The 25054-nt window shown below is 57.5% G+C and overlaps 2 protein-coding genes across 5 annotated transcripts; one reads left to right on the forward strand and one right to left on the reverse strand.

Annotated features, from left to right (window-relative positions):
* Nucleotides 1-483: 483 nt before the first annotated feature.
* Aanat (aralkylamine N-acetyltransferase) lies at nt 484-1686 on the forward strand. The gene is made up of 3 exons (NM_001280875.1): nt 484-646; nt 875-1029; nt 1381-1686. Exons 1-3 carry the CDS (start codon nt 484-486, stop codon nt 1684-1686), a joined length of 624 nt encoding a protein of 207 aa, NP_001267804.1.
* A 901-nt stretch (nt 1687-2587) lies between these two features.
* Rhbdf2 (rhomboid 5 homolog 2) lies at nt 2588-25051 on the reverse strand. 4 transcript variants are annotated; one of them, XM_023714100.1, is made up of 20 exons: nt 24979-25043; nt 19753-19923; nt 13553-13716; nt 11408-11564; nt 10376-10500; nt 9690-9885; nt 9410-9607; nt 8435-8563; nt 7983-8101; nt 7694-7888; nt 6754-6865; nt 6473-6547; nt 6128-6289; nt 5668-5777; nt 5466-5529; nt 5263-5357; nt 4987-5062; nt 4740-4840; nt 4467-4620; nt 2588-3806 (listed from the first exon to the last, which is right to left on the reverse strand). In XM_023714100.1, the coding sequence occupies exons 4-20, from the start codon at nt 11549-11551 to the stop codon at nt 3387-3389; spliced, it is 2475 nt and encodes an 824-aa protein (XP_023569868.1). In that variant the 5' UTR covers nt 11552-11564; nt 13553-13716; nt 19753-19923; nt 24979-25043; the 3' UTR covers nt 2588-3386. The 4 variants fall into 4 exon arrangements, with proteins under 4 accessions (XP_023569868.1, XP_004630188.1, XP_023569870.1 ...); XM_004630131.2 differs by lacking the exon at nt 19753-19923 and having other exon boundaries at nt 24979-25051; XM_023714102.1 differs by lacking the exons at nt 19753-19923; nt 24979-25043 and adding an exon at nt 24796-24814.
* Nucleotides 25052-25054: the final 3 nt, after the last annotated feature.

Genomic DNA, 25054 nt, shown 5'->3' on the forward strand with positions numbered 1-25054 from the left:
GGCCCATACGCCTCCCTCCGGGCAGGTAAGACACGCCAACAGCAGCAGTGTGGGAGGCCTGGGCACCTGCCCACCCTGCAGTTGCAGCAGAAGGGGTCACGGGGACGCGTGTGCCCTGCTCCTGCCTTGGGCAGTGGTACTGGGTGCTCCAGGCTCCGTCAAGCCCTGTCCTTCCCTGGGGCTCAGATGCATCAGGAAGGCAGAGATCCAGTCTGGAGTTCTGGAGGTACTATCCTGAACACCCTGACCCCAAGAAAAGGTAGGGGAGAGACAGCACCTATGTTTGAGGTTTCCAGAATCTGCCCTGGGGAAGGAGCCCATCACTTTGCAGGCTGGCCCCGCCCTGACACCAGACACATGACTTATCTTTCTCTTGGGAATGAGGCTCAGACCTGACCCTGGCACTTGTTCTGCAGGGGCAAGGCCTTCTCAGTGACAAGGCCACATCAGGAGCTGGGACGTCACAGAGAGGCACCAGCAGCCATGTCCATGCAGAGCATCCTCGCCCTGAAACCTGAAGTCCTGAGCCTGCCACCTGGGACTTCAGAGTCCCTGAGCTACCAGCGGCGCCACACGCTCCCTGCCAGTGAATTCCGCTGCCTCACCCCGGAGGATGCTGTCAGCGTGTTTGAGATTGAGCGTGAAGGTGAGTGACTCCACTCAGGCAGGGAGCACTAACCCAGCCCGGGAGTCCTGCCCGAATCTCCTGCCCTTCAGAGCTAGGTGCAAAAAAAATATTAGATCATGTATGCATTTAACAACGTGGGGGACACAACTGCCCTGAGCTACTTGTCTTCCTGTGTGTGTGGGTGCATCTGAGTGGCACTTGCTGTGCAGTGTCCACTGAGTCACCCACATATGCCCCCTGCCACAGCCTTTATCTCTGTCTCGGGCATCTGCCCCCTGTACCCGGATGAGATTCGACACTTCCTGACTTTGTGTCCCGAGCTGTCCCTGGGCTGGTTCGAGGAAGGCCGCCTTGTGGCCTTCATCATTGGTTCCCTTTGGGACAAGGAGAGACTCACTCAGGTGAGGTGGGGGTGCCATGATGTCTGGCTCCTGGGAGGCCTCTGGAGGCATGGCCAGGCACTGGGTGGACAGTGGGCAGGGAGCTCCAGGGCTGGGATTTCTCCTCACAGAACCAGAGATAAGCACAGGCCACAGCCCCCCCCACCCCAGGACAAGTGCCTAGCCCTACCCTCTGGGGTCTTAAAGAACTTCTAGTTTCCTCCAGGGGCTGGTGGCATATCTCCCAACTTTGGGCCCTCCTTGGGGAGGAAAAGATCCCTTTAAGAGGTACTGCCCTTGGCCTTGGTTGGGTGGTTTGGGGGAGCACGTGTCACAGAGGTGACTGGGACTCCCTTACCCTGCTCACCCCAGGAGTCGCTGACACTGCACAGGCCCGGGGGCCGCTTGGCCCACCTGCACGTGCTGGCTGTGCACCGCACCTTCCGGCAGCAGGGCAAGGGCTCTGTCCTGCTGTGGCGTTACTTGCAGCACCTGGGCAGCCAACCGGCTGTGCGACGGGCCGTGCTCATGTGTGAGCATGCGCTAGTGCCCTTCTATGAGAAGTCTGGCTTCCAGGCTGTGGGCCCGTGTGCTGTCACCGTGGGCTCCCTCACCTTCATGGAGCTCCAGTGCTCGCTGCGCAGCCACATCTTTCTGCGTAGGAACAGTGGCTGCTGAGCTGGGCTGCCGCCTGCCCTGGGAGGTGGGGTGGCAGGCTGGGGCTCCTGTCCAGCCTCCATGTCCCTTCTCTGCTACCCTGGCCTAGCTAAGCAAGAGGGCAGACAGTGACTCCCAGCCAGAGTGGTCAAGGGAGAGAGCCCACACTTTTAGATAGAGCAGGCATGCCGTGTCCTCGGTTCTCGCAAGGCCCTTTGAACTCCTGCCCTCCACACTCTGAGCCCAAGACCCAAGACCAGGGTAGACTGGTAAATGGGGACGGTGGGAAGTGTTTTCAGGTCCCTTCCGCATGTCCTGCCTCATCTTGATGCTCGGGGACCTCATGGACACCCTTTCTTGGCCTTGGCCCCTGGTAAGGGGGAGAGTGAGAAGCAGTATGGGGAGAGGCCAGGGTCCTCGTGATGGGACAGAAGGGCACACCAGGGCCACTTCCTCCTCCTGCTAGGGGCCTGTGTGCCCTACCTGCCCCCTCTTCCCACCTGGCCATCCCACAGTCCTACATGGGTCCTCTACCACAGAATAAAGCAGTCACATTTCCTGGTACCTCCTTGGTGACTTGCTGGTGTGCTGTGGGGCTGTGGGAGGTCACAGGCGTGCTGCGTGGACTCATCCCTGGCTGGAGTAGTGGAAGTGCCTTGCCTTCTCCCCCCAGAGCACCCTCACTGCAAAGGCAGAGCAGGCTGGGGTGAGGCCTGTGAGTCTCAGGATGCCACTCAGCCCTTGCAGGAACTCTCTGAGGTCTTCCCTCCAGCTCCAAATAGTTTTTGGTCCAATTAAATCTCAAGAAGTCTTACAAGTTTTTTGCTGCCCCCTGAGTCGAGCCAGTGCTTCTGAACTGATGCCTTCAACCCCAGAGATCCTTGCACTGGTGGTCTCAGGTAAGAGAGAGTATTTTCACAAAGAATATCATTTAATACCTTGAGACATCATCCATACAAAGTTAGCGTTACCTTTAAAAATTAGGACCATAATATAAACTAGTAAAAAACAAAACAAACAAAATAACTCCAGACCCAACACAACTGAGTGTTGGGCACCCCCCTGGGAGCAGGTCCTCAACCCTGTCCCCTTCAGAGTAAGGCAGAGGAGGTGAGGAGCAGCTGGCATCAGAGAAAACCTGTGAGGCAGAACACTGAGCCAGGACAGGGCTGATGGTGGGCCCGGGGAGCCAGAGTCCCTGTCTGGTCACTGTCTTGCTTGGTCTCTGTGCCTGGACCAACGCCGAAGCCTCTCCCAGAATGCCCTGTCCGAAGCCCTGGGGGAGGCTCACCAGGCCACAGATGAAACAGGGGAGGAAGACGAAGGGGACCACAGTGGGGACTCTAGACCTGGGGCCACAGGGGGAGCAGCCATGTGTCTGGCAAGGGATTGCTCACAGTAACAGTGGGGAGCAGCACCAGCAGATGCAGCAGCCCTGGGCCCTGGAAAGAAAATAAACTGTCCCCAGAAGGGCCTGGGGGCTGGGATTGGACAGAGCCAAAGCTTCAGAGAAGTAGGTATCCTGAGTGTCCCCAAGCTGGGCCAGGAACACCCAGGCCTGAGAAAGGGGGGGACCTGATACGCCAGCATCTGCCTTTACTGGCTGTCTCAGACGAAGCCGGCCCTGTCTCACCAGTTGAGTGCCCGGGCCCAATGCCAGTCCCAGAGTCTCTGGTACTGGCAAGAAGTCTTACAAAAGAAGTCTTGTAAGACTTCAGGGGTCAGTGCAGCACCTGGTCCAGCTCGTACTTCTCACAGAAGTGGCTGGTGAAGGGAAAGCAGGTGAGGTACTCAATCCAGGACCACTTGATGGGGTAGATGTAGAGCCAGAGTACCAGGGAGACAAAGAGGCCGGTGAAGACCAGCAGTGACACCAGGATGAGCACGCGCTTGCGGTACTTGTCGCTGGTGCCAAAGGTGATGTAGGGCAAGAAGGCAAAGGCCAGCAGCATGCCACTGAGGAAGCCAAAGATATGGGCGATATTGTCGATCCAGGGCAAGAGGCCACAGATAAACAGGAACAGCACAATGGCCGACAGGTTGAAAAAGGCCTTCCAGGGCCGTTCCAGCAGCTGCCAGCTCTGGAAGAGCTCCACAAAGAGGCAGGCGAGGAGGCCAAACTGTGACCCAGCCGGGCCCACCTGGGTGGAGGAGGGGAGATATGTGCTTGGAGTACCAGGTACCAGCTGGATGAACAGCACCAGGACCTACCTCCCGGGCAGAGGCGAGATCCTGGCTTGGGCTTCAGCATAGCTGGAGCTTCCAGATCAAGCCTGGGCCTACTCCCCCTTTCCTGTCAGCACACAGCAAACACCTACTGTGTTCCTGCCAGTGTGGGACCCACCAATCAGCAGGACAAACACCCTGGCTCTGGGTGGGCAGCTACAGTGGGGAGTGGACAGGTCAGGACAAGCAAGAGTTAGGTTGAGCGGGAGCTAAGATCGTCAGGTCTGCAGGCCGAGAGCCATGTGTTTCTGGGAAGGCCCTTGGTTAGAATGCGGAATGCAGCAGTGAAGAGGGACAGGGAAGCGCTTGCTGCAGGGAAGCACTGAGCAGAGAGGGGGCCGGTGTGGGCGGTGACTCAAGATCACCACTGCTCCCTCCTGTTAGGCATTAAGGGAGCAGCCAGTAAGCCCGGCTTAGCTGTCTACCCGCTGCTGAGCCCGCATGGGAGGGGTCCTGTGTCCTGGCACAGCCCAAGTGGGTGGGAGGGGAGCAGGGGCTGGGCCCTGCCACGGAGCATAAGGCTAGGGTCAGAGGCACCACCTCCCACCCTCCAGCCCTTTCCTGCACATCCCTACCTCTGCCCGGTATGGGAGGAAGATGGCACTGGCAAGGTTGCCTGTGATGCCGCTGAGGAGAAAGATGATAGCAATGCGGTGCCAGCCAGCCAGCTTCTCCAGGTCGCGCAGGATGGTCATTTGGAAGATCACAGATACGAGGCAGTGCACCAAGCTGGAGGCCAGGGCACACCGGTATGGTCAGCACTTCAGGAATGGCAGGGTCAGGCAGGTTAGGGTGCAGGTGGGTAGCATCACATAGGTCTAGGTTGGGGGTAGTGAAGACCCTCTTACCCAGCATGTAGGAACAGAGACAGCCAAAGCCTGTAGAACTGATCTGGGATCTCAGGGTTGAGGAAGGGCAGCAGCCCACACACGTTATCCAAGCAGTGCACCTGGGGGTGTGGGCAGCGCGTGTGGTCAACGCTGGCTGTCCAGGGACCCAGTGTGGCAACATGAGAGCCCCTGCAGGCCTCTGTACCCAGCTTCCTCTGCCCAGCCTGACAGCCCTTGCCCTGCTGCCTCCAAGACCTCACCCCACCTGGGAACAGAGTGTCGCCTCTTCATGGAAATAGCCGTGCATGAACTCACAGTACTCCCGAGTGGTGATCTCACAGCTGGGGCACAGGAAGGAAGAGGCGGCATGAAGAAGCCCTGCACACCTCCCCTGGAGCCCAGCACCTGGCCCCCAGGCAGGAAGGGGAGCCCTCAGCCCAGGAAAGCGCCCCTTGCTCCTGCTCACACCATGGGTGGCCCTGGGCAGGGGACAGATCTGCAAGGGCATCAGCCTGGGGGTGGCAGTACCAGGCCAGCTCACCTGCCCTTGGTGCCAATGCAGCAGGGGCGACCTTTGATCGTGCAGTCTATGTGCAAGAAACCTGTGTGGTTGCTCTTGGACTGTTCTGTGCAGATCTGCGGAGGGGACAAATCGGGGGTAGCCCTGAGTGACGGGAAGCTGCACATCTCCCTCCTTCCCAAACTACTTCTGTCCTGGGGTACTCACGTGGGGGACTCACTCACCGGCCACTTGGTGATGTCATCAGGCCAGATGTGGGCACCACTAGAGGCCGGCTCCTCACAGGTCCTGGAAGCAGAGATCAGATTGGGCAAAATGAGGAGCTGGGCACCTCTGCCTGCCACGCCCACCAGCAGCATCCCACCATGTGGCTGAGGCAGTCTGGCTGTGGGCTATTGTGGACCCATGGACGGCTCAAGGCTGTACCTGGGGTCCTGGTTGCACACAGCCCCTGACGTCCGCCTCTGACCTAGATCAGACTTGTCCATAGGTGGCCCAGTATCATCCTGCCACTTGACAAAAGTGGCCAGAGTCTCCTGGAGGTGGAGAAGGTCTGGTTACACTAGGGCAAGGTCAGAGCATGGATGCAGACAAAGGGCCCTCCAGGACAGGGCTTCTCCCATTTCCCAGGGCTCAGGCCCATCTCCCAGACCTCTACCATGGCCTGAAACCTGGCCCTTGGGCAAGGGCCTGGGGGGCTGAGCTGGGGGAGTAGCAGGGACTGATGAGCAGCAGGGTCTTCTGTGCTGGGCTGAGTGCCTGCGGGTGTGTATGAGGCTTTGGGGCTGGGTGGATGGAGGGGACAGGCCACAGCCCTTAAAGGATTCTCCCCAGGCCGCAGCAGGGAAGGACCAGAGTAGGGATGGCAGGGACCAGAGGAGCCCACCGAGCAGTCCTTCCTCTGGGTCTGGATACAGCCCGAGTGGTCATTCTGGACACAGCAGCCCGAGTCTCGCTCCAGGTCACGCTCCTGCTGCACCAGCTGCTCGATCTGCCGATCCTTCCGGATGCAGGGGGAGAATTTGGCCCCCAAGTGAATCAGGTCAATCTGGGAGTGGGACAGGGCATTCGTGAGCCTGGGCCCAGACTGGAGGAGCCACCACACTACCTCTACTCCATTAAGTTTCCCCCAAGGAGGGGACTCCAGGTAGGCAGCTGCCCACCTGCCCAGCTCAGGGAGACGGGACAGAGGGGCTCCCTGTTCTGATGACATCCCCTGCCTGGGCCTCACCGAGCTGGGGCCGACCCAGAAGTTCTCCTGCTGGATAAATTTCACGCTCTCGTACACACCCTTGTTCCTCAGCACCTGTCACAGAGGTGGTACCAGAAGAGTAAGCCTGGAGCCAGGGAGTGGGAGAGAGGCAGGACAGTCCCCAGGGTGCAGCCTCCAGGAAGGAGCCAGGCCAGGGTGGGCCTGAGCACCTCCTGCTTGGGCCAGGGTGTTGGGGCGACAGAGATTTGACGCCCACCATGCTTGAGCCTCAAGGGGACCGTGCGAGGAGCTGGACTCACCAGCTGGGTGGTGGCGTGCTGCGCAAAGCCCACGGGCGCAATGCCATAGGTGCAGATCACCAGCAGTGTGATGATGATGTGGACAAAAGTCAGCCAGTAGGTGAAGTAGGGCCTGCGGCAGAGCTCCGGTCAGCCCAGCCCCACCTGCCCCACCTGGGCTCTCCGCTCTCCCTTCCATTCATCCCAGCTCATCCTCCCCTAGAGCAACTTAGAGACACATGTCTCTCGGCTTAAAGCCCTTGATGGCTTCCCAGTGCCCTTAGGGTGGCTGCACGGCCTTGTTGCACTTGGCCCACTTCTGCTGTGCTTTCCTCTCCTCCTCTTACAGTTTCTGGAACATATCATAGTTCCCACAGTCCCAGGACCTCTGCTCAATGTTCTGTTGCCTGGCAGGCTTTGCCCATTTCTCTTCACCCACCTTATCCTGACAGCAAATCTCTGCGAGCTCTTCACCCCCACTCTCTGTCCTTCTGTCCAGGACACTCGTTATACTTGTTCTTGCTCGTTATTTGTAATTTGAGGTCCAGTGTACGTGAGCATCACCTTCCCCAATCTTGTTTCTCTCAAGGGCTCAGTGCATGGCCTCCCTTGGTGCCCCTCCCGGCCCAGCTTCCACCTGTCCCTCTGATCTGCCCTGCTCCCTGCACCCTTCTGTCTGGGCTGTTTCAGGACCTATGTGTGGTGGTGCTCTGTGAGCCAACTATCTGGACACCAGGCTGAGGATGCAGGAGAGAAAGGAGGTGAAGGACAGGCAGTAAGCCTCTGGGGCTCCCCAGGCTACACTGTGCCCCACAGCGCAGCTGTGGCTGACCACATGGCTGACACTCCTGACCACAGGGGATGCGCCTCTCGTGCTCGCTGACCATGGAGCTTACGCACTTTGGGAGAGCTCCCAGGCCCCAGAGGCTCTCGGTCCCTCGCCTCTCAGGACAGAGCTCACCGGTGGCTGTCGAAGCTCTCCAGCTGCCGTTGTACCGTGCTGCTGATGCTGCGGCGATAGCTGCGGTTCAGCCAGTTGCCCACCACGCCCAGACCATAATGCCGCTTCTTCCGGTCAAAGGCAAAGTGCTTCACAGTAGAGGCAATGCGCTTGCCGCGCCGGGTCACTGGGGTGGGGGTGTGGCCACACTCTTTCCTAGTGGGGATAGTGGCTCTCACTCCGAAGTCCTTTTGTCTCCCAGACACCCACCCCCAGGGCCACAGGCTGGGTTGCTCCGTGCCCCACTCACAGAGGGATCTGCACCCTGTCGGGGGAGACTGGAGAGGCTGAATGTGGGATCGCTCGGAAATAGCTAGCAGAGAGTGGGGGAGACTCGAACACATCATCGGGCATGGAGCTCATTTCTTCCTGGGGTGGAAGACACAAAAGATGGTATAAGTAGTTACTGTCCCAAATACTACCCCTTTCTACTCCAAATCATGAGGAAGACAAGCGTGGACAGACAGGCTCTTTAGGATGGAAGGAGAAGCCACATGCCTGTCAGTCCTGAGAGTGACTTTCCTTGTGGTCACTGTCCCCCCACTCAACAGCTCCACGCAGGACACAGCCCATCCCACCAGTTGTCCACAGGCCTTTGCATCTTTTAGGGGCTCCACAAGACATGATCAAGGCTGAGGCTGCCCCGCCCAGCTCCTACACTGCCCCATCCCCGTCCCCCAAGGGCCCATTCCCCATGCTTGCCTTACTAAAAAAAGAGGAGTCGAAGGTGTCTGCTCCATCGACCACGTCCTCCTCTAGGAAGCTGGGGTAGGCAAAGCTGCGTTTGATCACCCGGCACCGCTGTCCAGTAGCATCCAGCACTGAGCGCCCCTGCACGTGAGGCAGAGGCCTGGGCATCAGGACTCAGGCACAGCAACCCAGGTCACCAGCCCCTCAACACCTAAGGACTTGTCCTGGGAGCTGTCCTGGGAGCAGCACCTTGGGAGTGGGTCCGGCCCCAGCACCGTGCACAAGGGAAGTGTACAGGCTCTTGAGGGTGGAAGGCTGGAAGGTCCCCTGGCCCGGATGATCCTACTCTTCATAGTCAGGAGTCAGCTCCTCCTGGGCAACCTCTTGCTGCTCTGATATGAACAGCTGACATGCTAACACCCAAAGCACCCTGGATTCTAGAACCTTACTCTCCCCAAGTCTTCAGCCGAGCTCCCCCATTCTGTCTCTTGGCCTGGCATGCCTGGCCCCGGCCCACCTATCTGAGCCCATCTCCCGCCACAGCTTTCATGTGATCCTCACTAAAGCCACATCCAACTGCTTTCCCAAGCACCACGCTCTTGGCAGGACCACAGGGCTTCTGCCTAAGCCATTCCCACAGGTAAGAATGCTATTCCCTCCTTGCCTTCCCTGTGCTACTGCCTTCCCTGATACTAGCCCTCTCCCCAACTGACCACCAATGGTGACATCACCCCGCCTCAGGCGCTGCCATACCCAGCAGGCTCATTAGCACAGGTGGGTGACTGGGCACCTCTCACCTCCTACTTCCCTGGTTAGAAGCAGTCAGTGCAGACTGGCTTCCAAAACAGACAGGCAGTGGGGGCCTCACGTGGGAACTGGGGCAGCCCTTCTTCCCAGAGTCCCAGCACACCCACTGGCCTTGTACAGAAAGCAGGCACCTAGGTGGGAGGAGGAAGGTGGGGCCCTGACTGGAGGAGGGGTCCCCACCTTCAGGAGGGCAGCAGCAGCCTGGAAGCTCATGTGGGCCACGGATATCCTCTTGCGGCGGGGCAGGTGGCCGGAGCGGATGCTGGTGAAGGAGGTGAGGGATAGGACCCCAGGGGTCAGTGGCGGGTGGGGGGCGTGGGGCCGGTCTACCTCATCTGGGTGGCGGAAGGCCCGGCCCCGGGCCAGCGGATCCACAATCTGGAGAAGATGGAGGGTGAGCAGGGTTGACCAGTCCCCAGTGGGGGGAGCCACACAGCTGTCCCATCCCCACAAATTTCACCTTTGGCATCTTGCAGGGCTTTGGAGACTCGGTTCCCTGGAAGGACAGCCCCTCCTGGCTGGGCAGTTCCAGGTCCCTCTGGCACGAGGCCTTGAGCCGGCCATAGCGCACGCTGCAGTGGTGCAGGCTGCGGCGCTGCCAGTTCTGCCGCTTGCCCTCCCAGTCACCGCTGATCCCGAACCACTGGGCTGTGCCCCTGCAGAGGAGAGTGATGTGCGGGCAGCGCAAGGCCACCAAGTACACCAGGGAAGCAGAGTGAGTGTGAGGCGGCACAGGGAGTGTGGTGACTGGGTGTGCCGAGGAGGCAACGGGCGGGGGGGAAGGGGGACACGAGGGTGCACGGGTGCACAGTGGAGATGTCCACACCCTCAGGTCTATGTGCCTTCTGGGGAGGTGGGGGTCAGCCTTCCTTGAGTCCCTGACCGGAGGCTTCCGGGGCTGGAAAGGAGGCCTCTCAACTTCCCAGACCTTTCCGGCCTCTTTTGGTGAGTTTCTGCAAGGCATTAGCCTCCAGGCTGCCATTTCCCCAGCTACAGCATAACATGAGGCTCTCACTAACACAGAGAGAGACCATCTATTAATGCCTTCTTACTCCTTTGGATGGGACACAGGAGCAGGCTCAGCAAATGTCCAGGGGCCCAGTATCTGCAGAGCGCCAGGATGGCCGGGTGGGTAGGGGTGCTCACTTGCGGATGCTCTGGGACAGGGAGGTCTGACGGCGGAAGCCAAGGCGCCTCTCTGTACCATCTTGCCATTGTCCCTGTGGCTCCTGGAGGCTGACACTCTTCATGTAGGTTGGGTTCTTGGGCTTCTGTGGGAATGGGTGGTAACACTGCAGCCTCAGGCAGGCAGGAAAGGCCCCAAACTCAGCTCCACTCCACCCCCACCCCAGGTGCTTCCAGGCTAAAATTAGTTTATTAGCTAATTTGCTTGTTTTTGTAGGGCTGAGGACAGACCCCAGGGGCTTTCCCTGCTAGGCAAGCCCTCTACAGAGCCACATCTACAGCCCCTTACTATGCTTTTTTTTTTTCTTTTTGAGACAGGGTCTCACTATGGAATTCAGGCAGGCCTTGAGCTCATTTTACAGCCCAGGCTGGTCTCCAATTCAAGATTCCTCCTGCCTCAGCCACCCAAGTGCTAGGATTAGAGGCATGCACCACCACACCAGGCTCATTATACATTTAAAATCCTTATTTTCTCCTGTCTCCCAGCAAGTCCCAGCATGCCTCCCTATCCAGCACCTTTCTCCTGCACTTTGTACATTCTACATAGCTCCTGGGGTGAGCAGGCGGTGCGAACATAGTGCCCCTTTATATCCCAGCTCAGTGGGAAGCCCACGCCATCTGGGGGTTGCCCTCAATGAGCTCTTTATGGGATGGGAGCTCATGTCCATGTTCCTGAGAAGCCAGGCACTGCAGAGGCTGCTGGAGCTGTGGACCCCGTGCCCCTCAGCCCTCAGAAGGGCACCAAGAGCTGGCCGGGTATCTGCATGCCAACAGCCAGTGCCCTGCCATTCCCAGGAGCCCTTTCTGAAGGACAGCCTCTCCTTTGCCCATACCCCAGGAACTTTCTGCAATATCTTATCAGGCTGGGAAAAAGACAGCAGACCCAGGGGCCAGGCTACATGGAGCCTCCTCAGGAAGTGAAACTGTCTGAAGGTGTCATGTGGGCAAATCTACTGCTATGGCAGGACAGCGAGCCCCAGTGTGGCCCCTCACCTGGGGGATCATCCTGTCCTGCTTACTGGGGGCCTGGGCCTCCGGCGGTGGGATGGTGATGGAGAGGTTGGGTGGCTTCCGGCTCTGCAGGCGGCTACTGGACACAGAGGAGAGACTCCCGCCATTCTTGTCAGCTGAGGCCATGATGGGCAGAAGGCTAGAACAGAGACAGGGTACAGCAGGTGGCGGCACCCAAGGGGCTGGGCACCCTGGTGTCAGGGCATAGGCTCCGAGACAGACTGCACCTGGCTGGGTGAAGCATCCATCCTAAGCCTATTTCTGACCTTCATTTGCATTCTACACCAGGAGGGCCTCAACTTTCCACCTCATTTCATCTCTGGCCTCACGGTGTCAGACAAGAACCAATCCAGCTGGAATGACCCTGGCCATCTGGTCAGCACAGGCCAGGGGCCCCAGATCACCTTCCTGTGGTCAAAGGGCCCCGGCTTTGCCTTTGGGGAGGGTTTAGGGGACAACTTGGTAAAGGCTCCAGGACAACCTGCTACACTGGATCACCAACATGGCAAGTTCCCCAGCTGGTGTTTGCAGTGGCAACCAGAGGCACAGATGCTTCTTGGAGTAGGGGTTTCTACACTATGCCGCAGAAGTGGCAGCTCAGCCTAGTTTACTAGTCCCTGTCCCCTACAACTGTTAAAGGTAAATGAAAATCAGGCACAGTGACTTATGCCTCTGATCCCAGCTACTCCTGAGGTGAGAAGATCACCTGATCCATGAGTTCAAAGCCAAACTGGTCAATGTGGTGAAATCCTATCCAGGAAAGGAGAGAAGCGAGGGAGGGAGGAGAGGGAAAAAGATAACTGAAAATCCCTCCTGCCTGGTACTTTTTTTTTCCACAGTGGCAAATACTTCATCTTAACAACAGAATGGATACATGTGTATTGAAAGAAAAGACCTAGAACTAGAAAGTGTACCCCCACTTTCCCTGTCTCCACAGAGAGAGAGAGAGAGAGAGAGAGAGAGAGAGACAGAGAGACAGAGACAGAGACAGAGACAGACAGAGACAGACAGAGACACACAGACAAACTAACTTTAACTGCTCTGAAGACAGCCAATATTTCATTGAGTGGGGCCAGTGAGATAGCTCAGCGGACTAAACGCCTGCTTAGGCAAGCACAAGGCCAGGGTTTGATCCCAGGCACCACATGCCGTGCTGCTGAGCCAGCCACAGAGACCAGGCATGGTGGGGTACACCTGTAATCCCAGCGCTGGGGAGGCAGCAAACAGGAGGATCACTACGAGTCTGAACTGCATAGTGAGACTCTGTAACAAATACATTAAAAAAAAAATTTCATTGAGCGGAATGTATCAAAATTTAATCAACAGGTGGTTATTCAGAACATTTTGTGTTCAGCATTGCAACAAATACCCTTGCCCTACTGTCAGTGGTGGTGAACCTACGGCACACATGCCACAGAGGGCCATAACGTTATCACTGAAAGCTCTAGAAGGTTCGCCATCACCGCCTGAGTGCTTGTTCATGACTTACAAGTTCTAGGAAGGAGAAGCTGGGTGAAGGGCAAGCGTATCTGTGTGCCAGCAGATCCTGCCAAATGGTCCTGGACAGAGGTGGCAACTCACCCTGCTGGGCCTCTTCCTCGCTTGTGCCACCAACTCCCAATTCCTCTCTGCCTGTTTCCTTCTCTCTCTCGCAGCCCTGTTGTGCCCCGTCACCCTTTTCTGGCTAAAATCCTTGGCTGTTTTCTCTCTACCACTTCCAAGGTCCAGGGTGCGGACCACATCCTCTGACGTGACTGCTGGCCAGAAGGACTGGGTGGTGCCAGGCACACTGGTGCACAGGTACGATCCCAGTGCTCAGGAGGCTGAGGCAGGAGGATCTGTAAGTTCATGGCTAGTCTGGGCTGGTGCCTCAAAAAACCAAACCAAACCATGCAACAAAAGCCTCACACTGCTGCTCCGCAGACAGTGGGCCTGGGCCCACATCCACGTCAGCCACTTGGCCTTCTGACACTGTGGACTGCAGCTCAGCTGCCACCTCCTTGCCTGCCTGCCGCATCTCTCTGAACTAATCTTTCTTGTGGGTGCCAGGGTACAGCCAGCCCCTCAGGTACCTCCAGCATGTATGAGTGGGGCTGCCCAGCCCCACTCCAGCTGGCCCCAGCTTACCTTCAGATCTGTGGTTTCTGGGCTCCTGGGAAGGCACCTAGAGCATGTTCTGGGCCTCACCTCCCCTGTGTAGATGCCCTGGAGTCCAGCCTCAGTCTACGGATGGGGGGACAGACGGACAGCTACACAGCCGGCTCCACATAAACTTCCTTGGTGCTGTCAGCCTGAAAGAAGGAAGGGGCCTCAGGAAAGCTGCCAACCATGAATCCTTGCTTTTCTGTTTTTGTTTTGTCTTGAGTTCAGCGCATTGAACCCTGGGCCTTTGCACTGAGTGAGCTACATCCCTTGCTCTTCTTGAGATAGGATCTTGTGAAATTGCTGAGTTGCCCAGGCTGGGCTTGAACTTGGGATCCCATTTCAGCTGACTAGAGGATTCAGGTGTACACCACCAGAGCCTTTGCTCCGCAGCCCCACCCGCCTCCCCACAGGAGGCCAACGTGGGCCCCCAGGGCCTTGAGCTGTCTACCCTGAATCACCTACAGGTACTACTGGAGTCTGGAACCCATTCTTTTTTTTTTTTTTTTTTTTAATAAGGGCTTTAAATTTTAATTAGTCCACGTTTGCAGTACATGATTACACTCATCATGAAAAGCTAGGTCCCCTACCCATTTGCAAAAGACCCCTCCCTCTCCCTGCCCCCATATCTATTTTCGATTTTATTCTTTAAATTATTTATACTTTGAGTTTCTCCTAGAAGAGAACCCATGCAATATTCAAGCTGTGTGTCTGATTTATTTCACCTAACATTATGGTCTCAAGGTACATCCATCCCCACGCTTTTTCTGTCTCAAAATTATTAGAATAAAAACACTCCATTTTAACAACCTAGGAATTGTTGGCTATCTCTGATTACAACTTCCTTTCTGTTAAAATCAGCCTGATACAGCGTTGGAACTATCTGAACGTGTTTTGCCGTTTTTACTAATAATTTACTTAGGTGAAATCTGTACAACATAATCAACCGTTTTAAAGAGAGCAACTCAGAGGCATTGCTGTGTGTTTTTAGGAGATCTAGTGTGGGTGGTCGCGACGGCACAGCGAAGCTCAAGGCAGGTCCTGCTTGGAACAGATCCCAGGAGCTGCAAGGAGGCGCCCCAGGGTCTGGGCAGCACTAAGTCCGCGCGAGTCTTGTCTGTCTGTATCCTTGAGACACGCTTCAAGGTCAGCATCACTGCTTCCTTTTTCCCCCTGTGGTACTGGGACTGAAGCCAGGCCCCCAGGGTCTGAGCTACATCCCCAGCCCTTTTTATTTTTTATTTTGAGACAGGATCTTGCTAAATTACACATGCTGGACTCAAGCTTGTGATCCTCCTGCCTCAGCCTACCAGAGCGCTGGGATTACAGGCTGTGTGTGACGCCATGCCTGGCCACTGCTTCCATTTTGTAGTGGGGAATGGAGGGTCAGAGAGGCTCATTGACTTGCCCAAGCTAGCAGAGCCAGGAAGAGGCACAGCTGAGACCTAAGACATCTAGGCCCCAGGGCCAAGGTCTCCTGGGCAAGGCAGGGGCAGGGGCTCTCCTTATCTAAAGCCAGAAGGGGGGCATGCACTCAGGGTTGGAAGACCCCCCCCCCAGGAGCCAAAGTCAATCGTCAAGCAGGGAAAGACACTGGGTCTAGCATGCCAGTGCTTTTCAAAGCAGCTCCGCTGAGGCCTGGGGCTGCCCAGAGGGGAAAGGGGGGTTGCCTAGGGGCAAAGAGAGGCTTGGAGGCAGACCTAGGTCCCCCTGATTCTGCTGTCACTGTCCCCTTAGGCTTTGCATATGGATGGAGGCCTTTGGCTGCAGAAGCCCCTCACCCGAGGTGGGGGGTTCTGGTTGAGGGGGCATGCCCAGATGGGCTCCTGAGGCAGTGCCCTGGGCCCAGGCTGGTCCACTTCATTCACAGGGACCTACAGCCTGGGCTGTGGTCCCCATTTTGGCTAATGCTGGTGACCTGAGCACACACCCCTGAGATCACAGATCCATGACCCTTCCTCTGGGTTGGCTGCTGGCTCCAAGGAGCTGCACAGTCACCGAGGACACTGCTGCTCAGGGACAGCTCCAAGGCAACAGCCTCCTTGCAGCCTCTGCAGGGAAAGCTCCCCTAATACAGCCTCCTCTGGGACCAGGGTACAATGAGAGGGCACCGGGTGGGCACCACCATGAGAAACTGGCAGCCAGTGGGGAGGGAAGACAACAGAGGAAGCCAGGTGGGAGGGGAGGTGGCCAGGAGGGCAGGATCTTTCAAAGGGGATTGCACTCAATCCCAGGAGTCTGAATGTCAGATCCGCTCCACCTCCCACCAGACCCCTCACCAGGAAGCTGTGTCTCCACCACCAGACAGGACCAGCTACCACCTCACCTGCTGCCTTACAGCATCCTGCACGCTGCCTGGCCCTCAGCAGCACAGTGGCCCACACCTAGCAGGCCTCTGAATGGCTGGCGCCAGTCAGGGCACAGAGATCATGTACAGCTTTCACCCCTAGCCCCACAGCCAGCCCATAAAGTGGCCCTCTCTGGAGGGGTTCTCTCAGCGCTGCCCACCTTGCCCCTGCCCCTATGCCTGCTACATCCTTCCCAGATGGAGGACGCTGGGTGCTGGCCTGGATGAGGTCCTGATGTGCTCTCCCTCTAGTTCCCTGGCCCACCATCAACACTATCTTCAGTTCTGGGGGAGGCCTAGCCACCCCTCATTGCAAGGCCATGCCACCTCTGCCCAGTCCCTACTCGTGAACTCCTTTCTGCCGATCCCAAGGGGAAGGAGAGATGCATGCAAAGGTCATGGGACAGAGAGACTGGCCAATCCCAGGCCACACTTGAGACTCCAAGAGGATGGAGCTGACCCCAGAGAGAAAGGCCAGAACTGGTGAAGAGGCAGGACTTCAGGTTCCTCTCCACTACCTTCACAGAGAAGGGCAAGAGTCCTGGGTCACAGCCCCAGGCGGCTTCACTCCTGCTGGTGTCGCAGTTCCCTTTGCCCCCTCCCCCAGAAAGCCCTTACATGGAGTCTGTTCTGTATCACTTCTTAGCAGGCCCTCTCCACCCTGTAGCAGTGGGGCCACCCATATCACTGGCCCCCACTGTGTGTAGAAGTGGATCGGGTAGGAGCCCAACCCCTTCTCAAGCTCAGTGGGTGGGCAGGTGCCTGGTGCAGAGGAGAGCTCTGTCAGAACCAGTCTGGGCTCTTGCAAGACTTATATCCACAGCAAAGGGCAGAAGCCATGCAGCGCTGAGACAGTGGAGCCACCCTGCCAAACACATACCTTCTACCCCAGAAGTGCTTGCTCACAGCACAGGAAATTGGGACATCTCAGGACCAGGCTTCCTCCTGCCCGTGCTCGCATCCACTGCTCTCCAAGACCCTGGCCTGCCTTCTCAGCCGATCTGGTGGGTGGGTGGGTGGGTGGGTGAGGAGGCTAAAGGATTGAGCCTTGCAAAGGCCACCTGCCCAAGCTGGATCCTGGGGAAATGCCCTTCCCGGAGAAAGAGCTTTAGCCTGGGCCCCAGAGGAGTGGGGAGACTCCCAAGGGGCCTGGCTAGAGGGACTGGGGCTGTGAAATGGCTGCATTTCCTCTTCTGTCAGGGTGGTGTCCAGCATGGGATGGGATGGGTCAGAGCCAGGGGAAAAGTAAAGTGACCCTTCAGATCCCTGAGGGAGCACAAGAACAGTCTGTCCCTGGGGCTTGGGGTCAGCGCCCCTCTGCAGAGAGCCACAGCAGCCAGGCTCAGGTATACACAGAAATGCAGACTCAGAAACCACCACCACTGCCCAGAGAATCCGGTTTCCCCACAAGGGGTGGGGCTGAGCACTCCCAAGAAAGGCTGGTCTGGTGTGGCTAGGGCAGGCAAGGCCACCCCTGGAGGTCTACTGGAAGTACCGCCAGCACCCAATACAGGCAGTGTGCTAGAGGGTGTTCCTTCCCCGAGGCACAGAGGTCACACACAGTGCCAGCCTGTTGTTCCCTCTAGGCCTGCCCCAAAGCTTGCCTGTATCCATGAGTCTGGCTGAGTCCCTCTGTCTCCCCACTGCCAACCATCAATACCCCCAACCCTGGCAGGCTTCTAGAGGCTCTCCCATTCTCACTAATGATGAGTAAATTCCCCACAGCTCTGGCTCTGCAGACTTGCCCAGAAATTCAACTAGAAATGAGAAAAGAAGGGAGCGAGGGGCCAGGGATGAGGGAGGAAAGGGAGCCCATTCAGGAGCCCATTCAGAAGGCGGCATGTGACCAAGAAACAGGGCCCTCTTGCGGGGAGGGAGGGGGGGACTGGTCACCTGCACTGAGGAAGTGAGGAAACCACAGCTGGCTCAGAAGTCACTTCCATCTCTGGAGCTCTGAGGGCAAGTCCAGTGAGTATCCCTAAAGAGTAGGCAGCCGGAGGGAGGGGGCAGTGGAAGGCCAGCTGCAGCTGCATGTCAGTCTGGGACTGAATTACAGGGTGACACTGTGAGGGCCACGGGTGCAGAAGTTTATTCTCTCCCTGCTTCCTAGCCACAGAAACCGAAACCCAACCTCCCTCCCGGGCCACTACTAGGAACCAGAGCGTTTTTAGAAAGCTTCAAAGAGGAAGAAGGCCTCATCCACTGTGCAATCCCCAGCAAAACCGGAGTTCTGCTGACCTCAGAGTTCTCCGGCCCCGTCTGCTGGACCGGAAGGCTCAAGTAAGCACTGTCATCCAACTTGGTGCCCCCTGGCCACCCCCACACAGCCAGTGACTCATCCCTGCACCTCCCCGCCCTGGTGAGAGGCAGTGGGATGCAGCAAAGGGCACGAAAATGAGAGGCCAGCTTGCCTGAGGTCTGGGGATGGGACATGGCATGGGCCACAGGCGACAAGGAGGGGCACCACCAGCAGCAAGCGGCCAGGTGGGAGGCAGAATGATGGGGGCAGAGTCACAGGAGAGGAGGGGACCAGGACAAGAGACCCTGGGCTCTGTTCTGGGGCCCACATCCCCAGGAGACAGGAACTGGTGGTGCAGACACAAGCGGCACACTCCCTTAAGGCCGGAGGCCACCCACAAGGAAGGAAAACAAAACAGCCTGTGGGTTCACACCCTCAAAAACCCCACAAAAAGCTGGCCTTTCCCAGAGAGCTCCCAGCTCTCCTCCCTCCCTCTCTCTCAGGCTTGCCCAGTATTCAGTGTGGGCTTGGCGGCTGCAGGGTTCTCTGGGCTTTTCCTCATCAGACCCCAGGCTCTGGGCTACTCTTGACCCAGTGAGAGTGGCTTGGGTGTCAGAGCCCGCCCAAATGTGGGAATCGGGTGTTGGACTCCAGGATCCGCTCCGGGCAGACAGGGTATGAGCCTGCTGTGCACATGGCAGGTGAAAGGGCACACGTTATTCCTATGTGGATGCACCCCACACTGTCTGCCCCAACCTTCTGGGCTTTCTCAAGACCACTTACCAGAGGAACTGACAGAGACACAAACCCTTCCTCCTCTGACAGAGACCCTGACCCAGGAAGTGGAAAGAGCTGAGGGTGTCCCCAAACCCAAGATGCAGCAGCTGCTGATAACAAACATCCAGAGCAGGCAGCACAGACACGGGAACGAGGCCAGGCCTCCCCAACTGGGCACCTTCCTACTCTCAAGATGGCTGGACCTTAAGAGCTTAGAGCAGGTGGGGGGTCAGGGCAGCGGACAGCAGATGAGCAGGGATACAGGTGCCCTGGACAGAACCTGGAACACACTCAAGGTAACAGCAGCTCCTAGAGCTGGAGGGTTGACTGAAGCTCCAGGGACAGGAGAGAGGGAGTGGGCCTGGGGATGGGTCCCAGGATGATCACCCTCTCTGGGAAGGATGCATACTTGGTCCCAGCTCTATGTTCCTCCTGGGAGCCCATACACCTGCACACAGGATGGGTCTGGAGAGGAAGGGGGCACACCGGGCGTCACATCAACAGGGCTGGTGCGAAATGCACTTTGCTGCAGGTTCCCTGATCTGCTCACAGGCTTGGGTAAATGGGAACTGGGTTTTACTGGTCCTTGGCAGCAGCAGAAGCCCAGAACACACTCAACGGTTTGGGTAGGTCGGGTTCGGTCTGGGGCGCGAAAGCAGACAAGGTCCGCTCTGCTTCCATCAGGGGTTCCTGGGATGTGCACACACATCTGTGCACACAGGTGCGCCTCTGTCTTGGGCTTGACAATAGGTGGCCTGGTCAGGTGCAGACAGTGAAAATGCTGCCTTCCTGGGAGGGATGGGGTCATCGGCCTATCGCTACCTGCTGTGTGAGGTTGGGCCAGCCACTTCACTTTTCTGAGCTGCAGGTGGATTATGCACAAGATGCTCACTAGCTTCCCAGCATCTCAGATCTGGTAGTTTTGTCACCACTAACCAGGGCTCACAGCAGGAGCATGCTCAGCTTCAGAGCTTCCTGCAGCTACCAGGAGACCTGAAAGAGCAGGGTGAAGAGGCATGCCATGGCACTGGGGACCCATGACAGTTTAACTTATCTTACAGAGAGTTAAGTAACCAGCCCAGTGTCACTCAGTCAGAAGGAGAACCTAAGCTCGGCCAGCTGGAAGCACTCAGAGCTCTAAGGTTGCCCTGGTCTTACCCTCGACCCTCCACACACCAGGAGGAGAGGGGGCGGCGATGCACATCTTCAGTTCTGGCCCTTGTGCGTGGAGCCCCTCTGCAGGGAGGGAACATGCCAGGCAGACACTTTTCAGCTTGTAAACAGTCATTAAGGAGCTAATAAACCTGATTTCCCAGAACCCTGCCCTGAGGCTCCCCACTTGCCCTGAAAGAGGCTGGCCCCAGCCTCAGCGGCTGCCAGGGCTTGGGGTTCCCTGGACACAGGCCCATCTGGGCTGTGCCCGTACCAGGCAGGCTTGCAAAGCCAGCTGTCCACTGCCTCCCCTCCCACCTTGCTTTGGGGCAGTGAGAGGTTCTCTCAATGAGGAAGGAGAGGGCTGAGGGCCAGAGGCAGAGCCGAAACCTGGCTGGGCACTGAGAAGACTGTGGGCACACTGCCACTGCCAAGCCTGTTTCCTTGGCTGGGAGATGGGTGGTGCCCTGACACACACCAAGCCAGCACAGATGACAGCAAAGATCCTGAACGTACAGTGCCTGGCATCCAACCAACAGTAGGCTGCTGGCTTTGTTTCCTCCTGTTAAGCTCTGCCACTACCATTCACATAGCCCCTATATCTGAGCTGAGAGCCACAGGGCTGTATTTGACAGGTAGGGACACTGAGGCTCAAAGACGCTAACTGTTCAGTCAGGGAGTAGGTCAGGCTGTACCCCCAGCCAGGGTCCCATGCTCTGAACCTCCATACTCTGCAGTCCCTCCCCCTAAGCATGGGCATCAGGAGGCATAATGGGGCACACAGGGCTGGCTCCAAGTAGCTGGGGTACCCAGGGCTTGGGCTCTTAAGCCCTTCCCACCACCAGGCGGAAGTGACAACTCCTAAGGCTAGGGCAGCACTTCTCAGCTTAGCAAAGGGCTTTGAAAACATTATCTCATCAAACTGAGGTGAGTGGCAGAGGATGCTGTCATTAAGCTCTCTGGCTGCTCTGCTGATAAGGTCTCCAATCCCATGGCAGTCCCCCCAGCCTGCTCGGCCAGGTCTCCCAGTGGCCACAGGAAGCCAGGAGGTAGGGAGACCTATATGAGTGGAAAAAGGCACTCCACGGGGATAAGAAGGCTCCTGGCGACATTGGTGACACTGTGGGCACAGGTACCTGAGCCATGCATGGGAAGGAGAGAAAAGCAAAGCCCATCCACTCACCCCAGCCCCAGCCCCATCAGCAGGAGCATCAGCCAGAGAGAGCCCAGTACAAGGACCATCAGCTCTGGGACCCCCATTACTGTGAGGGATACACAGCAGGCAGGTAGGGACACCCTGGAAGTGGGTGGAAGTGCACCTCGCTTGCCTTGGCCCCACCCTAGACATACCTACAGACAGAGTGACACCAGTGCTACTCCTCTGGACACATGTTCTTACCTGGCTAACGGCCCCCAAGGCAGGGGCTCTGCCACAACCTCAGTGTGTCATGCACAGCAGCCATGCTTGTAAGATGTCCCGAGTCCATGACCACAATAGCTCCACTCATTGTATCTCTGTCATAGCCACATGCTAGCTGATTTCCACTGGAGTCTTCACCCTACAATGCTCCCATTGTTCAGGTGGGGAAACTGACACACAGACCACTGAAGCAACTCGCACCCTCCTAGGCATGCTCTCATAGACCTCTGTCCCTGCTGGCCCCTGAACCTTGGCCTCAAGGGTGGACTCACCTAGTCCCCCATCCATCACAGCACTCACCCCACGCACTGGGCCAGTGCCCACCTGACTCAAACCACAATCCTGCAGGGTTTGGGCGGCACCGAGACCGAGCTTCAACCACAAACCGGCCTGTGGGTCCTGGCATGAACTTACTGAAGAGCCCCAATAGTGTACAGGCAGCTCTGTACCTCCCTGAAGATGAGAAGGAAAGAGGAGCTTCCTTTATACAATCTACTTCTCAGGGGGACAAAGGTCACTTGAAGGGCAGCCCCAGGGAAGCCCTTCTTTTGCCCAGCAGCAGGGCACGTGGCAGCTTCTCCTGTGAGGCCATCCATGTCCTGAGAGCTGCCCGGGCCTGGCAGCGTCCCCTCCCCAACCACAGTGCTACCCGAGGTCAGCCAGCACTCAGCAGCTGCTGGCAGCCACCACTCCTCCCCTAACCTGGCTCAGCTGGAGAGGAAGTCAGGAGCCACTTCCGACACACTGCACATGTGTGAGCTCACCCTGGAAACTCCCTTGGGCTGTGGGGACAACACCTAGGCCTGCTCCAAAGTCTGTGACACAGAGACCCTAGGGGATGTGCAGGTCACCAGGTCCTGGCGGGTCACCATGTCCTAAAAGGTCACCAGGAAAAATACACATCTCCCTTACAATATACCAGAGACAGATGAGGGTGAACAGATCCAACGGAAAGCACTGGATGCCTTATCCAAGTCACTGGGACACACTTGAACTCTTCTTGTTCTGAGCTAGTGTCTGTCTGGGGCAAAGTTCACCCAAGTAGGACAGGCATCCCAGTGGAAGCCACAGCAGTGACCCGAGCTCAGGCTACAGAAAACACACACACACACACACACACACACACACACACACCACCACCACCACCACCACCACTGGCCCCAGAGCAAGACTGAGACCCCTCAGTGGCCCTCCAGTACATGTGTGGGCATGTCTCAGTCCTCCTCTTACAGGAACACAAGTTTCCTTCCTGGATACTAAGCGAGTGTGGGTGGGGGTGTGGGGGCACCAGGAGCAACAGTGGCTCAGGGATGAGCCAACCGTGTAGGAGTCACGGGTAGTTAGTTTGCCAGGGAGTAAGCCTGGGGGTGAACAGCTCTGTACAAGTCTGAATTCTCAGCCTTGTACCTCAAGAGACACATGCAACAGGGGCCACCATGACAACTGCCCATCCATAGGAAAGATGAGCATTTCACTTCAGGCTGTTAGGGTAAAAGACAAAAGCCCCAAAACTGATCTGCCTGCCCTTTTGCTCTGCCAGGGTCCCAGGCAAGGGGCTCAGGTACTAGAGTGGACAGAATGAAGCAATGGAAAACTATTAGGAAATGGGAAGGGAGGGCCATGAAGGCGCCTGGGCACCTGGGCACAGATGTGGCTGCCTCACTGGACCTTGTCCCACCCTACCTGCCACTGATCCCCAGTATCAGAAAGCTGGGAGTCCAGCTTCAACAGTTCCCAGTCATGCCTACCGGGGTCTGTCAAGCCCACAGCTCTGTCTGTCGTCCCTCACAGCTGCTCAGCTAGGGTCATGAGCTGGGAGTCTCCTCCTCTAGCAGAGGTCCCACCGGCACATGGGCAGCTTTTTACTGCAGGAAGATCAAGGAGTCACAGGAATGAGGAGCCTCGCTTCTTAGGTATTATTTTCCTGGTACAAGTAACTGGAGGAGTTCAGTAGGTGCTTAGAAGGGAAAATTCCAGCAGGTCACATGGTATCACACATCCACACCAGCATTAGCAATCCAGCTTTGGGAAAAAGGATGGGCCCACTGCTCACCCCCACCACATGCCATTCTCAGGGATATCCAAGCTCCTGGGCTGCCCTGACTCACCCTGCATGGGAGGCAGTCCTGGGGTGAAGGACTCGCACTCCCAGCTTCTCCACAGTGTCCATATCTGCTCCCTGCTGAGCTTGTGTGAGCAGAGGACAGGTAGACTCCAAAGCTCCATGCTTGCCAGGGCAATAACTGCCCATGCACCTCCTTATGCATTCCAAGCTGCTCCCTTTACTACTGAGGAAAATGAGGTTGGGAGGGGAATCCGTGAGGTTACCTTGATGGACCAGGTGCTAGGGGATCTAATCTCAGCACAGCACTATCAGTTCTTTAGACTGAACAGTTCTGATGCTTAGCACCATCCCTGGCCTAGAACTTCAAAAGGCCAACAGCAACAACACTTGCCAATATTCTGTGACAATTAGGAAGTCTCTAGACATTGTCAAACATCCTCTGGCAGGCAAAAGTTCCCTATCGTCAGGAATGAACTTCAAGAGTTCTTTCCTAGGAATGTAGCTCAATGTAAAGACAGAATTCAATCCCCAGTATTTAAAAAAAAAAAAAGTGTTAATTCCCAGTTGAAAACTTATGTTCTAAAACAAGCTTCACTTTCCCCTCCCTGCCCTAATAGAGTGACAACAGTATGGCACAGATGTTGGGTTCATTATTCCACCAGCAAATGTCACACGTAGTGGAGTTCTGGGTCTAGCTTCGTGAGGGCGATTTCTCAGGAACATCTCTCTCTCTGCTTCTCACAGCCCCAGCCCAGAAGCCTTCTCCCTTAGGCTACCACTGTGCTGGGACGGCCTGAGAGCTGGATTACCACTTCGTGTCTGGGTTAGGTCAGCTCTCCATAACCTCCAACCCGACGCCCTAAACAACAGCAGAGGGAGCCAAACTGGTGAGAGGCAAGCAGAGGGGTTCCTGGGTCCCCCCGCTGCGCTCCGGTGCAGCCCGGCGGGTGAGCCCGCCCCGCCCGGCCCCGCCTGCACCTGTTCCACCTCGGCGAGACTCCGCGCCCAGACTTCGGCCCCGCCGCCCGTACTCAGCCGGGAGAAGCGGGAGGGCGGGGAGGCCTGAACCTCCGGCACTTCTGGGGCGAGGGCGGGGCTGCGCACTCCGGCCTGGACTGTCCCCGCTCCTCCTTCCGGACTTTCAATCGACGTTCCCCGTGCACAGTGACTCAGGCTCCGTCCCCACGTCAGAGCCGAGCCCGGAGCCGGCAGCCAGGGTCCCGCGCACCCACGGGTGCGAAGTCCAGCCCCGGCCTCCGAGAGGGCCCACGTGGGCCCCGTGCGCTCCGCAGCGCGGGCACCTCCCTCCCCCGTCGCGCAACCGCGCACTACAGCCACAGGGCAGCCCGGACGCGACCCCGCGAGCCCCCAGGTGCCTGGGGCCCGGCGCCATCCGCCGCCCCGCGCTCACCTCCCCACGGCCCCAAGTCCCGGGACGCAGCTCCGAGCGGCGCCGGCCCGCGGCTGGGCGGTGGCTCCTCGGGGGC

Source organism: Octodon degus, unplaced genomic scaffold, assembly GCF_000260255.1.
Source record: "Octodon degus isolate 3935 unplaced genomic scaffold, OctDeg1.0 scaffold00033, whole genome shotgun sequence".
Taxonomy (NCBI): Eukaryota; Metazoa; Chordata; class Mammalia; order Rodentia; family Octodontidae; genus Octodon; species Octodon degus.

Coding starts and splice junctions, on each gene's coding strand:
- Aanat (NM_001280875.1), top strand. CDS start 484: ATGTCCATGCAGAGCATCCTCGCCCTGAAACCTGAAGTCCTGAGCCTG. Junction 647..874: donor GTTTGAGATTGAGCGTGAAG/GTGAGTGACTCC, acceptor CCCCTGCCACAG/CCTTTATCTCTGTCTCGGGC. Junction 1,030..1,380: donor ACAAGGAGAGACTCACTCAG/GTGAGGTGGGGG, acceptor TGCTCACCCCAG/GAGTCGCTGACACTGCACAG.
- Rhbdf2 (XM_004630131.2), bottom strand. CDS start 11,551: ATGGCCTCAGCTGACAAGAATGGCGGGAGTCTCTCCTCTGTGTCCAGT. Junction 10,501..11,407: donor AGGACAGGATGATCCCCCAG/GTGAGGGGCCAC, acceptor CCATTCCCACAG/AAGCCCAAGAACCCAACCTA. Junction 3,807..4,466: donor TCCTCCCATACCGGGCAGAG/GTAGGGATGTGC, acceptor TCCTCCACCCAG/GTGGGCCCGGCTGGGTCACA.